The 15,249-nt window shown below is 55.0% G+C and overlaps 2 protein-coding genes across 2 annotated transcripts; both read right to left on the bottom strand.

Annotated features, from left to right (window-relative positions):
• Window positions 1-386: 386 nt before the first annotated feature.
• Window positions 387-10,200, bottom strand: LOC141470171 (protocadherin gamma-A2-like). The gene is made up of 2 exons (XM_074156094.1): window positions 7,741-10,200; window positions 387-581 (listed from the first exon to the last, which is right to left on the bottom strand). Exons 1-2 carry the CDS (start codon window positions 10,198-10,200, stop codon window positions 387-389), a joined length of 2,655 nt encoding a protein of 884 aa, XP_074012195.1.
• A 2,213-nt stretch (window positions 10,201-12,413) lies between these two features.
• LOC141470169 (protocadherin gamma-B5-like) lies at window positions 12,414-14,921 on the bottom strand. Its single transcript, XM_074156093.1, has one exon. The coding sequence runs from the start codon at window positions 14,919-14,921 to the stop codon at window positions 12,414-12,416; it is 2,508 nt and encodes an 835-aa protein (XP_074012194.1).
• Window positions 14,922-15,249: the final 328 nt, after the last annotated feature.

The following is a 15,249-nucleotide window of genomic DNA, read 5'->3' as shown; positions in this document are numbered from 1 at the left end:
AATGTCTGAACTAAAGGAGGAGCAGTCATCCGACAGAGACTGGGTAATATCAAAATACCACCTTCTGGGGAATCTCCTCCACTCTTTTATCACACACACTGTTCCACACAGATGGGACTTCTACTGGCTTCATGCTTTTATCTCTTCTCCCTACCATCACCAGAACACAAATATAACCTCACATCTCCTGCCTTCCACAAAAACCGTAGGAATAGCAAGAAGCACTAGCCCACAACACATAGATCAACGAAGATATGCCACTTCTTCAAACTAAACGTACATGCACAGGAAACCAGGAAGAGATCCCTATCAGACCTGACAATCACTGAGGTTTCAAGCATAAATGCAACCCTAAAGTCTTCCTCTGGGCCACATTGTAGGGGAGTTCATTTTAAGAAATAGTCATCAGCTCTCATCAGTTTTTGCGACTCTGTGGCCTGTTCATCTGCATATGAATACGAAGCCTTATTGGCCTCTTTCTCCAGTTCAGTCATCCTGGGCTTCTTCACGTGGCTGAGGGCTTGCCAAGGGAAGTAACTGTTTGCTGCAAAACAACTTGCAGAGTTTCCAATGCACAAGAGCTAGGCACACATGGGGAATATAAAACAGGACCTTGCAGGAGACAAAGGCCTAGAAGAAAGTGTAATTACATCTCTGCACCAAGGCCAATATCCAATATTTTGGCCATATGTCAGGCACAGGCCAAAGAGCATTTCATTCAGTGACATCTTAAGGAAACAGAGGTCTATCAGGGTCTTTGTCTTATCAGCTGAACACCTACAAGGTATGGATGGAAACTGTGCTACTCACACAACAATTACAAGAGATCTTTTAATGTTTTAAGGATTAGCAGCCAAAATAAGACGCAGTTTCGCACCTACAAACACAAAAATTAAATAAAATCATAAAAAAAATATACCTCAACAATCAAGGCAAGAATGGGAAACCTGGAGAAGTGAAGGAATCGGAGCTTAACACTTTAGATCACATCAGCTCTAGCAGGAATACAAGAAGGCTGTCTCGTTGGTAAAAAGCCCACAGGAGGTTCACACAGTAGCTTACACCAGAGACCACACTCACAGATCCTCAAGGTGAATTCCTTGGAATAAAAAAAGAGGGAAAAGCATGCATCCACAACTGTGGGCCTCATATATCAACGAGGACAAACTAAACTTTTACAATTTTTACAAACTTCAACTTCCCAGATATCTGCTGGAAATACAACACAGCAGAGAGGCAACAGTCCTGGAGATTCTTGGAGTGCATGGAAGACAACTTCCTAACACAGCTGGTGAGGGAACCAACTAGGGAAAGTGCCACACTGGACCTGCTGATAGTTAATTCAGAAGGTCTTGTGGGGGATGTAAACGTTGGAGGTCATCTTGGACAGAGTGATCATGAAATGATAAAATTTTCAATTCTTGCTGAAGCAAGGCGAGGGGCCAGCAAAACTGCCACGTTGGACTTCCGAAGGGCAGACTTTGGCCTCTTCAGGAGCATGGTTGAAAGTGTCCCTTGGGAGACAGTCCTGAAGGGCAAAGGTGCCCAGGAAGGCTGGTCGCACTTCAAGGAGGCACTCTTAAAAGCGCAAGAAAGAGCCATACCCAAATCCCAAAAATCAAGCAGGAAGGGAAGAAGACCAGCCTGGCTAAACAGAGAGCTTTGGCTGGAGCTCAGGAACAAAAAGAAGGTTTATGATCTTTGGAAAAAGGGCCTGGTAGGCAAGGAGAAATACCAGGAAGCAGTGAAGATATGTAGGGGGAAAATTAGAAGGGCCAAGGCTCAAGCTGAACTCATCTTGGCCACTACAGTTAAGAACAACAAAAAGGGTTTTTTCCAGTACGTAAACAGAAAAAGGAAGATTAGGGATAATGTGGGCCCACTGAGGAATGAGATGGGCACCCTAGTGGTGGAAGATACGGAGAAGGCAGAGTTGCTGAATGCCTTCTTTTCTTCAGTCTTCACTGCTAAGGCTGCCCCTCATGAACCTCTGGCCTTGGAGGCCAGGGGGAGGGTATGGAGAGAGGAAGTTTTTCCTCCAGTAGAGGAGGACCAGGTTCGGGACCACTTGGCCAAACTGGACATTCTTAAGTCCATGGGCCCAGATGGGATACACCCACGAGTGCTGAGAGAGCTGGCAGAAGTTATCGCTGGGCCACTCTCTATCATATTTGAAAAGTCATGGAGAACAGAAGAGGTGCCAGAAGACTGGAGGAAGGCCAACATCACACCAGTCTTCAAAAAGGGCAAGAAGGAGGACCCTGGGAACTACAGACCAGTTAGTCTCACCTCTGTCCCTGGGAAGGTAATGGAGAGACTCATTCTAGATGTCATCTCCAAACAAGTTGAAGAGCAGGGGGTTATTGGAAGTGGGCAACATGGGTTTACCAAGGGTAAATCATGCTTGACCGATCTGATAGCTTTCTATGATGCTATAACTGGTTGGCTGGATGAGGGGAGGGCAGCAGATATCATCTACCTTGATTTCAGCAAGGCTTTTGACACTGTCTCCCATAACATCCTCATTGGAAAACTAAGGAAGTGTGGGCTGGATGAGGGGACAGTGAGGTGGATTGAGAACTGGCTATGTGACAGGACCCGAAGGGTAATGGTTAATGGAACAGGCTCAAGCTGGAGGCCTGTAACCAGTGGTGTCCCCCAGGGGTCAATACTTGGTCCAGTCCTGTTCAACATATTCATCGGTGACCTGGACGAGGGGACAGAGTGTATCCTCAGCAAGTTTGCTGATGATACCAAGTTGGGTGGGGTGGCTGACACCCCGGAGGGCCGTGCTGCCATCCAGAGAGACCTGGACAGGCTGGAGAGCTGGGCAAGGAAGAACCTCATGAGGTTCAACAGGGAAAAGTGTAAGGTGCTACACCTGGGCAAGAAGAATGTCAGGCACCAATACAGGTTAGGCGTGGACCTGCTGGAGCCAAGCTCCGAAGAGAAAGATCTGGGAGTCCTGGTAGACAGCAAAATGACAATGAGCAAGCAATGTGCTCTTGTGGCCAGGAAGACCAACGGAATCCTGGGCTGCATAGGGAAGAGTGTGGCTAGTAGGTCGAGGGAAGTCATTCTCCCCCTCTACTCTGCACTGGTGAGGCCACAACTGGAGTATTGCATCCAGTTCTGGGCTCCCCAATTCAAGAGGGATAGGGAACTACTGGAAAGAGTCCAGTGAAGGGCAACAAAGATGATTAAGGGATTGGAGCATCTCCCTTATGAGGAAAGGCTAAGAGAGCTGGGACTCTTTAGTCTGGAGAAGAGAAGGCTGAGGGGAGACCTTATTAACGCCTATAAGTATCTCAAGGGTGGGTTGAAGGAGGAGGGAGCCAGACTCTTTTCAGTGGTTCCCAGTGACAGGACAAGGGGCAACGGGCACAAGTTGGAACATAGGAGGTTCCACTCGAATATGAGGAAGAATTTCTTCACGGTGAGGGTGACAGAGTCCTGGAACAGGCTGCCCAGGGAGGTTGTGGAGTCCCCTTCTTTGGAGATTTTCAAGACCCGCCTGGATGCAGTCCTGGGTAGCATTCTCTAAGCAATCCTGCTTCAGCAGGGGAGTTGGACTAGATGATCTATATGGTCCCTTCCAACTCTAAAAAAAATTCAGTGAAATTCAGTGAAATTCAGTGAAATTTTTAGACATTTCAAATTATACCATCGTGAACTTTTTCATCCTTCCCAGACATCACACAACACAAAAGCTGCCTTTGCAGACACACACCATTGAAAGAACAAGGTTCCAAACACGGACACGAGCAGAGAGTTCTCTAATCATCACGTTAATTTGGAGGAACATCCAATGTTCTCAAGGGCTTAAGCGATATGCAACTCCAATCAAAGAATCAAAGTCATCAAAGTGTCACCCAAAGACACCATCATCCTACTACAGCACAAGGGCAGCTTGGAAGACACATGACTCTGAAATCCTAATGCAAAGTCTAAATCTGTGTTCAGTAACTTCCATTCACAGGAAATATCATGCAACACAAAAGCAAACTGATGAACTCACATCTTGGCCACATGGAATCTGAGCAAAATATCCAACAATAAGACACCTTCAGAGTCACTGTAGTCAAACAATGATCCCTGGGAATTAAGAAAATACATGCCTTGTCTCTACTGGTACCTCCTCACACAATGTCCCCAAGACTCTTCTCAAAGCCTTCACAGCCCACATCATTGTCATTGATCCTCATAAGTTGCAGGTAGACTCCACCCAAAGAAGGTTGCACAGACCACCTCTCCTTCCCATGGATAACGCTTGACTTCTCACCATGCGTATATGACAAGCAAGAGCGTTTGTCCAGTTAACATTTTAAGGAAACGTGTCCATGGAAGTCTCTCTCCTGACAGCTCTAAACATGAAAGGCGTGTATGGGACAGTCAGAGAAATGTAACAGGTGAGATCTTCCACACTTTATCAGATACAAAAGCCCAGCTTCAGATCATTGAAATGAGCAATGCAAGAGGTGAACACCTGTAGAAAGTAAGGGATCACAACACACTCTTCCAGATGATGGCAATTACAGTACGTATATAATTCAGGTATTTAGTAGGAAGCAATTACACAGTTTGCTCTTCCCAAAGCTCCCATTATGGCGCTTGACACAAGTACATCATTCAGTATTAGTTAAGAATTGAGGACCACCTGCAAAAGCAGAGAAAGGACCTCCCAGGTATCCCAATACAGCTGAAATCACATGTCCTGGGAGGATGAATCTCACATTGCATGATGCTACAGCTGGACACTAAACAATGAAAGGAGCAACCATATCTCTTGTGCCCCTCACGCACAGCTCCCACGATTTTCATCTCCAACCCTATTAAAACTTGCAAGGTGTTCTTTAAGCCATACAGTTTGAAAGCACAGGACATGAAAGGCCAGTGACCAGAATGGGACAGTCAGAGAAATGTAACAGGTGAGATCTTCCACACATTATCAGATATTAAAGCCCAGCTTCACATCATTGAATTGAGCAACGCAAGAGGTGAACACCTGTAGAAAGTAAGGGATCACGACACACTCTTCCAGATTATGGCAATTACAGTACATATATAATTCAGGTATTTAGTAGGTAGCAATTACACAGTTTCCTCTTCCCAAAGCTCCCATCATGGCACTTGTCCTAAGTATAAAATTCAGCTTTAGTTAAGAATTGGCAACAACCTCCAAACCAGAGAAGGACTTCCAAGGGCTCCCAAAACACCTGGAAATCACACGTCCTCTAGTCACATTTCTTTGGGAAGATGAATCTCATGTCACATGATACTAGAGGTGGACACTGAACAGGGAAAGGAGCAACCGTGTATCTCTTGCCCGTCACACACAGCTCCCACGAATCTCACATGACATGATACTACAGCTGGACACTGAACAGGGAATGGAGCAAGGCTATGTCTTGTGTCCCTCACACACAGCTCCGACAATTCTCATCTCCAGCTCCTCAAAACTTGCATGGTGTTCTTTAAGCCATGTAGTTTCAAAGCACATGACATGAAAGGCTAGTGACCCAGACCATTTCTCTTCAACACGCAAAACTATCGCACCACAAACTTCTCACACATATATCTTCACATCTCCATACTAAGAAGGAAGAATAATCATCTGCTCACTACACTTCATAGAAGAAACATCAAGAGTCTAAGAGTAAAAGGGAAGGGGTCCTGGAGGAGATGCTGGGTCAGTGAACGCTGGCACAGGGCCAAAACACCTATGCTTATACTTCTCCCAACATCTTGAATCGCTCCCCTCCCGCCCTCCTATGACTCTTCCCATAGGATATATTCTCATGACAAGACACATCCAGCTTCGTTTCATATCAGCCAACCTTAGAAGACAACCTAAACATATCTCTCATGAGTGGCCTTTCAACCAGAGACTTTTGCAAATAGGCAGGACTTCAATGATTTGCTTTCATTGCCACAACAGGCGGACAGATGTCACCAAGGGATCAGTTGTCACCCAGCCCATTCCTCCACCCTGTGCACAAAGATAAAACCATATAGGAAAACAAAGACATCAGTCATTGATCAGTCCGTTATCATGGAGAAGCAGAAACTTCTGCTGAGAAGAGCAGAAACGATGAGCAGGGAAGTTATACACGGTGACAATAACAGTTCGTTTCAACAGACTCTCATCCTACTCAAGCACAGATGGGGTCAAAACCCATATTAACTAAAACTTCAATTTCTAGTAATGCACTAGCAATGCAAAAGAACTGACACGAAAATCGGTGTTACACGTCAGGGGACGAAAAGGAGAAATGATGTGGCCTTGATAAGAACACAAAGCCCCGCTCTAACGAAGCTCAAGACAACAGCACCCCCACTTCTCCTGACTCCCACAACAAATGCAACGCTGAGCAACGATCCCACGTTCACGTCCCCGGAGCAAGAGGCACCAGCACATAGCGCTGATGAACGGACCTTTGCCTTTTTTTGTAGCTAAACCTCCCGAGGCGGGACAGATGATGTCAGTTACAATATGTACATAATTCAGGTATTTAGCAGGTAGCAATTACACAGTTTGCTCTTCCCAAAGCTCTCATTATGGTGCTTGGCACAAGTACATAACTCAGTTAAGAATTGACAACCATCTGCAAAACCAGAGGAAAGACCACCCAGGTTTCCCAATACAGTTGAAATGAGATGTACTCTAGCCACATTTCTCTGGGGTGATAAATCTCAAATTGCATGATACTACAGATGGCCACTCAACAGGGCAAGAAGCACACATACGTCTCGTGCCCCTCACGCACAGCTCCCAGACTTCTCGTCTCCAGTCCTTCAAAACTTGCAAGTTGTTCTTTGAGCCGTATAGTTTCAAAGTACATGACATGAATGGGCCAGTGTCCCAGACCATTTCTTTTAAACATGCAACACTATAGCACCATGAACTTCACATACATCCTCACATCTCCATACCAAGAAGGAAGATGCATGTCACTGCTCATTAAAATTCAGAAAAGAAACTTTAAGAGCTTAGGAATAAAAAGAAAGCAGATTTACAGGAGAGCCTGGTTCAGTGAACATGTGCACATGGCCAAACCCCCTCTGCTTACATTTCTCCCCACCCTCCCCTACCTCCCACCCACCTATGGTTCTTGTCAAGCCAAGACACATCCAGATCTGATTCAAATAAGTAAAATTTTAAATAACAGGGAATCAGCAAAACACATCTCCTATTTCTTCCAATAGACTTTCAAATGCAGGAACCAAGAGAAAAAGTCACAAGTTCCATGATTCTCTTCCATTTAGTGAGGAGCATCTCGGGGCTACTAACAGTCCATTTCAAGACAAGCTGATCCTACTCAGCACATGTTCTATCAGGAACATACCTTACCCTGCTAATGTCGAAAACTTCCATTCGCTAATAATGCAATATATCCATTCAGAAAAGCTAGCACTGTCACGAAAATCGGTATTACACGTCAGGGGACAAAATGAGAAAGGACGTGGTGCGTGATATGAACACAAAGCTGTGCGCTAACAAAACTCAACACAACAGCAGCCCCACTTCTCCTGACTCTGGCAAGAACACGAACTCTGAGCAACGGTCCCACGATCACCTCCCCGGAGCAAGAGGCACCAGCACACAGCGCTGATGAACGGACCTTTGCCTTTTTTTGTAGCTAAACCTCCCGAGGCGGGACAGAGAAGACGGGAGGGCAAGGGCAGAGTCTCGCGAGAGGGAAGCGTGGCGGAGCAATTCTGATGGTGGGAGGAACTCACCGGGGGAGCGGCGGGGTCGGCGCGGCGGGCGCCGTCAGGGTCCTCGTGGAGCAGCGGCGCGGGCTCGTCGGGCGGCGGGCGGGCCGGCAGGGTGTCGCAGCAGCTGCCGCCCGAGAAGCGGAGCTGGCTCTTGCGCGAGTCGGCGGTGAGCGAGACCTCGTGCGAGTAGGAGCGCAGGAAGGCGCGGACGCCGTCGATGCCCACGAAGTGCGAGGCCGGGACGCCGCGCAAGGCGCCGCTGCCCGCCGCCGGCAGCTGCGAGCGGCGCCAGCGCCGCAGGCGCAGCGCCAGCAGCAGCAGCAGGAAGGCGAGGAAGAGGCAGGAGACGGCCGCCACGGCCAGCACCAGCCAGCGCGTCAGGCTGCCGGCCGCCTCGCCCGGCGCCGCCGCCGCCGCCGCGCTGCCCAGCTCCGACAGCAGCTCGGCCACGCTCTCGCCCAGCACCACCCTCAGCGTGGCCGTGGCCGACAGCGCCGGCCGCCCGTGGTCCTTCACCACCACCACCAGGCTCTGCCGCGCCGCGTCGCGGGCCAGCGGCAACCGCGCCGTCCGCACCTCGCCGCTGTGCAGCCCCACGCGGAACAGACCCGGCTCCGTCGCCTTGGCCAGCTCGTACGACAGCCACGCGTTCTGACCCGCGTCCGCGTCCACCGCCACCACCTTGGCCACCAGCGACCCGGCCTCCGCCGACCGCGGCCACAGCTCCACGCCCGACCACCACCCCGAGGCCGAGGCCGAGCCCGAGCCCGAGGCCGGCGCCGGCGGCGGGTACAGCACCTGCGGCGCGTTGTCGTTCTCGTCCACGATCTCCAGCCGCACCGACACGTTGCTGCTCAGCGCCGGCGCGCCGCCGTCCTCCGCCCGCACCCACAGCCCCACCTCGCGCACCTCCTCGTAGTCGAAGGAGCGCAGCGCGTACAGCGCGCCCGTCTCCGCCTGCACCGACACGTACGACGACAGCGGCGCGCCCCGCACCCGCCCCTCCCACAGCCGGTACCGCACGCGCGCGTTCGCACCCCAGTCCGCGTCCCACGCCCGCACCCTCAGCAGCAGCGCGCCCGCCGCGTTGTTCTCGGGCACCCGCGCGCTGTACCGCGCCTCCGCGAACACCGGCGCGTTGTCGTTCACGTCCAGCACCCGCAGCGCCAGCACCGCGCTGCTCCGCAGCGACGGCGACCCGCCGTCCGCCGCCAGCACCGTCACGTTGTACTCCGACACCTCCTCACGGTCCAGCTCCCTCGCCGTCACCACGCGGTAGTAGTCCTCAAACGTCTTCTCCAGACGGAACGGGAGGCTCTCGCCGATGCTGCACCGCACCTGGCCGTTGGCCCCCGAGTCCCGGTCCTGCACGTGCAGCAGGGCCACCACCGTCCCCGGTGGGGCGTCCTCAGAGATCTCGCTCAGCGCCGACGACACTGTCAATTCGGGCATGTTGTCGTTGACGTCTGTCACGGTGATCTCCACTTTCGCAGTGTCGAAAAGGCCCCCGCCGTCATGTGCCTCCACCTCCAGTTCATAATATTCACCTTCCTCGAAGTCCAGGCTCCGGACTAAAGTGATTGCACCCGTTTCAAAGTCCAGCTGGAAAATCTTCGAGGCTTTCTCTGTGATTTTCTTCAGCGAGTATTTAACGTCCCCGTTCAGCCCCTCGTCGGCGTCAGTGGCCGTGACAGTGACGAGGACGGAGCCCACGGGCACGTCCTCCGCCACACGCACCGTGTACTCCGCCTGGCTGAACGCGGGCGCGTTGTCGTTGGCGTCCAGCACCAACACGCGGATCCGCGCCGTGCCCGTCCGCGGCGGCTCTCCGCCGTCGCTCGCCCTCAGCACCAGCTCGTGGAACGCCGCCTCCTCCCGGTCCAGCGCCTTCGCCAGCACCAGCTCGGGACGCTGGTCCCCGCCGGGGCCCGCCTGCACGGCCAGCGAGAAGTGCTCGTCGCCGCTCAGCTCGTAACTCTGCAGGGAATTCCGTCCCAAGTCCGGGTCGTGAGCCTCGGCCAAAGGAAACCGCCAACCCGGGGATGTCGTCTCGCTTGTTATCAGTTCTTTTACGGATTCTCGGAAGCTGGGGGCGTTGTCGTTAATGTCTGTGATTTCCACTTCGATGCCGTAAACCTTCATTTCTCCCTCCACGATCACCTCACAGCGCAGCACGCATCGCTGCACGCTCTCGCACAGCTGCTCTCTGTCTATCCTCTCCGCCGTCACTAAATGTCCCGTCTTCCCGTGCAGGGAGAAATACTGCGTCCTAAGTTTGGAGACAACGCGGACGCCGCGGTCTTGCAGCGCCGTGAGCTCAATCGCCAGGTCCTTGGCCACGTCGCCCACGAACGAGCCCTTCGGCATCTCCTCGGGAACCGAGTAGCGCAGCTGACCCCACGCCGCCTCCCACGCCGCCACCAGGACGCACCACAGCAGGGCTCGCTCCCGCCGGACCCACCGACTCCCGGCCCCGCACATCTCTGCCGCGGCACCGCCGACACCGCAACTCCGCCGCCCGCTCTGCTGCCGCCCGATCCGGCTACCGCTCCGGCTCCGTCACCGTCTCGCCGCTCCCGGCCGCTGCCGCCGGACCCTCCGCCTCGCTGCACCACGGCTCCGCACCGCGGGGACGATCGCAGACCGCTCGCCCGCCCAGACAGCCACACAGCCACACAGCCAGACAGCGATCGAGCCGGGCCGCAGCGGGCGGGGCTGCCTGCAGCGCTCCGGCCTTCCTCTCGCTCCTCCTCGGTCAACAGCGGCGCCCGCAGCCTCCTCCCGGCACTGCAGCCACCGAGCGCTGCCCGGCGCTGCCCGCCCGCCTTTCCCACGGGCAGCTCGCGGCGACGGGACACTCGCCACGGAGACAGCGCTTCCCGTCCACCGGGGATCTCCTCCGATGCCTTTTCTCCAGCCGATCTCTTCTGTGATCCTCGAGGAGATCAAACTCAACGACGCCTTTCGGTTTTGTGTTATTTCTACCGCACGAGAAACGTGCTTTGGTTATGACGATATATGACATTTATTAAGCTTTTTTAATATGACGTGTAGAATATTTTAAGTCTTATCCGTTTCGTCCGACAGAACAATCTCTAACGCTAATTGCACAACTTTTTGTAGCCGTAGTGCTTGAATGTATTCAAATACGTACGTATGACATACATAAGGTATTCGAAAGCAGTCATGCTTTAATTTATTTTCCCTCACCCTTTCTGCAGATCAAAAGGGCTTCGTACAGCCACATTAATTCCCCACATCCCGACCAATACAGCAAAGTAACAAAGAAGATCCACCTTTAGGTGCAGACGGTGATCTGTAGATCCCTTTTCAACCAAATACTGTAGGACATCAGAAGACAAGCACGGCTGCACACCCTAAATTTTGCGGACCGAGGACTTGAATCAAGTGCCAAATCGCTGTCAGTTTGTGTATTGCCTTTTCGCTTTACGTATGTCCTCAGGCTGGGTAGAGGCCTCCGCTTGTAAACAGGCAGACCCAGCAACTGCTTCAAAACGTGTCTGAGAGACCGAATTCCTCGGTCTAGTGTTCCCCTGTCAACGCAAGCAGGCAGGTTTGGAAGAGAAAAAGAAGACAGGCTCTGAAATACTGAACGCGGTTATTTTTTGTTTTCTTGAGATTGCATTCTGCATCTCCACGTGTGTATGAAATACAGGTCAGGAAAGGGTAAAAAAAAAAGGCACTGCTACCCAGGATGGAAGAGAAAAATGAGAAATAACAGCACAAAGAACTCGGATAAACCATTCCTGGATAAAAGCCATCCGTCCTATTAATGCTGCCATTTCTGCAGCAGCCTTCCTCCAATGGATGAGAGGACACACGGCGGAAGAGGGAGGACATTCTGTAACAGTGAGGAGGATCAACCCGTAACTTCTCCATTCATGGAGCCACACGGACCTTTCTTTGGACACCAAGGGTCCACTACATTTTCCGTCCTGAAGAATCATTAGTTTACTGCCTTCACGGTTCCGAACTCATTAGAGAGTTGTAGTCAAAACCTGTCAACTGAACCTGTGACTATTGAAGAACCAAGAAGTGCCACCACTGGACTCCTGCTGTGAGTGGAAGGGGAATACTCCGTTCGTTCCCTTACAGAGACACGGATCATCAATCCCCAGAAAAAAGTTAACCTGTACCACACCTGATGCCATTTTTACAGCATCGTTCCCCAAAAAGATGGACGATAGTCTCTCATGTCACTAGGGACGAAGAATCGTTCTCTTTTCCATCCATGGGGCCACACGCACGTTTCCATTTGGAGTCCAATATCGAAAAAGCATTAACCAACGTGTTTGTGACCGGCCATCAAAGAGGTCCAAGTACAGAGTTTCGGGAAAAAGTCCATCAGAAAGGAAACACCTCCAACTGCAAGTGCCAATCCCGAGCCTGCCATGCAGAAGCAGCAAATCTCATGCGACACAGTGAGGATTCGCCTTCACGGTTACTAACTCATACGAATTTACGCAAAATGAGAGTTATGGAGAAAATACCTCGGCTGAACCTGAACCTGTGACCACCGAGAAACAAAGGAATGACGCGGCTAAAGGCGTGCTGCGAATGGAAGGAAGTTACCCCGATCTCTCATTTCTTCACGGACACACAGACCAGCGCTCCCCACCCACACCAACCCAGCGAAAAAACCCAGGGGAAGAGGGAGGGAGGTTCAGCACAGCTCAGGGAAAAGAGGGAGAGCGCGCGGGCTTACAGACCTGCGGGGCGTCGGGGTCGGCGGGCGGCTCTCCCGCGCCGGCGCTGCTGCTCGGGATCGGCTTCCCGCAGGCCTCCGCGCCCAGCAGATCCTCCGCGGGCACGATGGGCAGCGGCGGCGGCGAGGGCCAAGCGGCCTCGGAGACGGCGCGTGCCGGCGCCACGCACAGGTTGTAGGAGTAGGGCAAGGTGCCCTCGCAGAAGTCGGCCGGGAAGGCGGCGCCGGCCACGGAGAAGCGCTGCGCGCCCAGGCAGCGCAGGACGGCGGGCGGCCCGGCACGGCGCAGCCGCGCCAGCACGGCCAGCGCCACGCTGAGCAGGAAGAGGGCGGAGAGGAGCGCCAGCGCCAGCACCAGGTAGAACTGCAGCTCGGCCGGCGAGTCGGCGCCCGCCGCCCGCTCGCTCAGCTCCGGCAGCGCCTCCTGCAAGCTCTCGGCCAGCACCACGTGCAGCGTGGCCGTGGCCGACAGCGCCGGCTGCCCGTGGTCCTTCACCACGGCCACCAGCCGCTGCTTCGCCGCGTCCCTCTCCGACACGGCCCGCGCCGTCCGCACCTCGCCGCTGTGCAGCCCCACGCGGAACAGCGCCGGCTCCGACGCCTGCACCAGCTCGTACGACAGCCACGCGTTGCGCCCCGCGTCCGCGTCCACCGCCACCACCTTGGCCACCAGGTACCCGGCATCGGCCGAACGCGGCACCACCTCGAACGGCGCCGGCCCCGACGCCACCGACCCCGCCGCTCCCGCGTCTCCCGGCGCCGGCCAGAGCACGCGCGGCGCGTTGTCGTTGCGGTCCAGCACGAAGACGCGCACCGTGGCCGTGGAGCTCCGCGCCCGCGCCCCGCCGTCCTGCGCCCGCACCGCCACCGCGAACTCGCGGCACTGCTCGTAGTCGAAGGAGCGCTGCGCGTACACCGCGCCGCTCCGCGCCTCCACCGACACGTACGCCGCCGCGCCCGCCGCGCACGCGCTGCCGCCCGCCAGCCAGTAGCTCACGCGACCGTTGGCGCCCGCGTCCGCGTCCCGCGCCTGCACGCGCACCACCGCCGCGCCCGCCGCGTTGTTCTCCGCCACGTAGGCGCTGTAGGCGGCCTCCTCGAACACCGGCGCGTTGTCGTTCACGTCCGACACCTCCAGCACCAGCGACGCGCGGCTCCACAGCGACGGGCTGCCCCGGTCCCTGGCCACCACCGTCACACGGTGCTCGGACGCCTCCTCCCGGTCCAGCGCGCTCGCCGTCACCACCTTGTACGAGCCGCCCGACGACTCCACGATCGACAGCGGCGCCTCGCCCGACAGCTCGCACGACACCTGGCCGTTCTCCCCGGAGTCACGGTCCCGCACTTTCAACAGGGCCACCACGGTGCCTGCGGGCGCGTCCTCGGGCACCGGGCTCGACACCGACAGCACCGTGATTTCGGGTGCGTTGTCATTCTCGTCGATGATGTCGACCTGCACCATGCAGTGAGCCGTGAGTCCGCCGCCGTCCCTCGCCTCCAGTCCGAAGCTGCATTTACTCTTCTCTTCGAAATCCAGAGGCCCCGCCGTCCTCACCTCGCCGCTGTCGCTATCGACACTGAACAAGGCGCGGACGTCGTCCGGGACGTTGCCGAAGGAGTACGAGACCCGCCCGTTGGAGCCCGCGTCCGCATCCGTGGCTCGCACCTGCAGCACCAGAGACCCCGCCGGCACATTCTCCCGCACCTGTGCCTCGAAGAGGCTTTTACCAAATACGGGCGCGTTGTCGTTGGCGTCCGTCACGTTGACGCGAATCTGGACAGTCCCGGACCTCACGGGGTCCCCGCCATCCACCGCCGTCAGCACCAGCTCAAAGGAGCTCTGCCTCTCCCGGTCCAGCTCTCTCTCCAGAATTAATTCCGGCCTCTTGCTTCCATCCGGGCTCTCCTTGATGTCCAGAGTGAAGGACGGGTTGCTAGTGAGCTGGTAAGTCAGCAGCGAGTTGCTGCCCACGTCCGCGTCTCGGGCCATCTCCAGCGGAAAACGAGCACCGGCAGAAGTGAACTCGTTTATCTCGAGGTCGAGAGCAGTCTTGCTGAAGGTCGGCGCGTTGTCGTTGATGTCCTGGATGTCCACCTCGACGTGGAAAACGTTGAGCGGGTTCTGCACCAGCGCCTCGAAGCTGACGGAGCAGGACGCCGACTCGCCGCACATCTCCTCCCGGTCCAGCCTCTCGCTCACGTACAGGTTCCCGCTCTCCCCGCTCACGCCGAAGTATTGCTTCTCCGCGCTGAGCCGCAGCTTGCGTGCCGGCAGCTCCGCCGGGCTCAGCCCCAGGTCCCGCGCCAGCGGCCCCACCAGCGAGCCTCTGCCCAGCTCCTCGGGGATGGCGTAGCGGATCCGCTCCGCCGCCGCCCGGCAGCACAAGACCAGCAGCAAAGTGCCCAGCACCAGCAGCACTCGCCCGCCTGCTCGCCGCCGGCTCTCACTCTCCCTCTGCCTCTGACGGACCGCCATTCTCGCCAGCGCTCGCCGCGCTCCTCCCTCCTGACGCTGCGGCGGCTCCGGCTGCGGCTGCGGCTCCAGCGCCGCTCCGCGTCGGCCAACAGCGGCACCCGGAGGCGCCGCCACGACACCGCAGCCGGCCGATGCCGGCTCCCCAGCTTTGGGGTCTCTCTTTTTGGAAGAATCAGGAAACGCAGAAGCACTTACTGCAACCCCAAAGGAATTCAGAGATATGCTCTCAAGTACTTTTAGGTCATCTCCTGGAGACGTAGTGAATATCTGAAGGAAATATTTGTGGCCGAGCAATTAATAAAGGACCTCAGGTGCTTTTCATAGAATC

Source organism: Numenius arquata, chromosome 11 (genome assembly GCF_964106895.1).
Source record: "Numenius arquata chromosome 11, bNumArq3.hap1.1, whole genome shotgun sequence".
NCBI classification, from domain to species: domain Eukaryota; kingdom Metazoa; phylum Chordata; class Aves; order Charadriiformes; family Scolopacidae; genus Numenius; species Numenius arquata.
This window is presented reverse-complemented; position numbering and strand designations above follow the sequence as displayed.

What these genes read in the sequence shown, in the direction of transcription:
- LOC141470171 (XM_074156094.1), bottom strand. Translation starts at nt 10,200, where the DNA reads ATGTGCGGGGCCGGGAGTCGGTGGGTCCGGCGGGAGCGAGCCCTGCTG. An exon ending in CCGACCCCGCCGCTCCCCCG is followed by an intron (nt 582 to 7,740) that starts GTGAGTTCCTCC and finishes ATGTGTGCCTAG; the next exon opens with CTCTTGTGCATTGGAAACTC.
- LOC141470169 (XM_074156093.1), bottom strand. Translation starts at nt 14,921, where the DNA reads ATGGCGGTCCGTCAGAGGCAGAGGGAGAGTGAGAGCCGGCGGCGAGCA.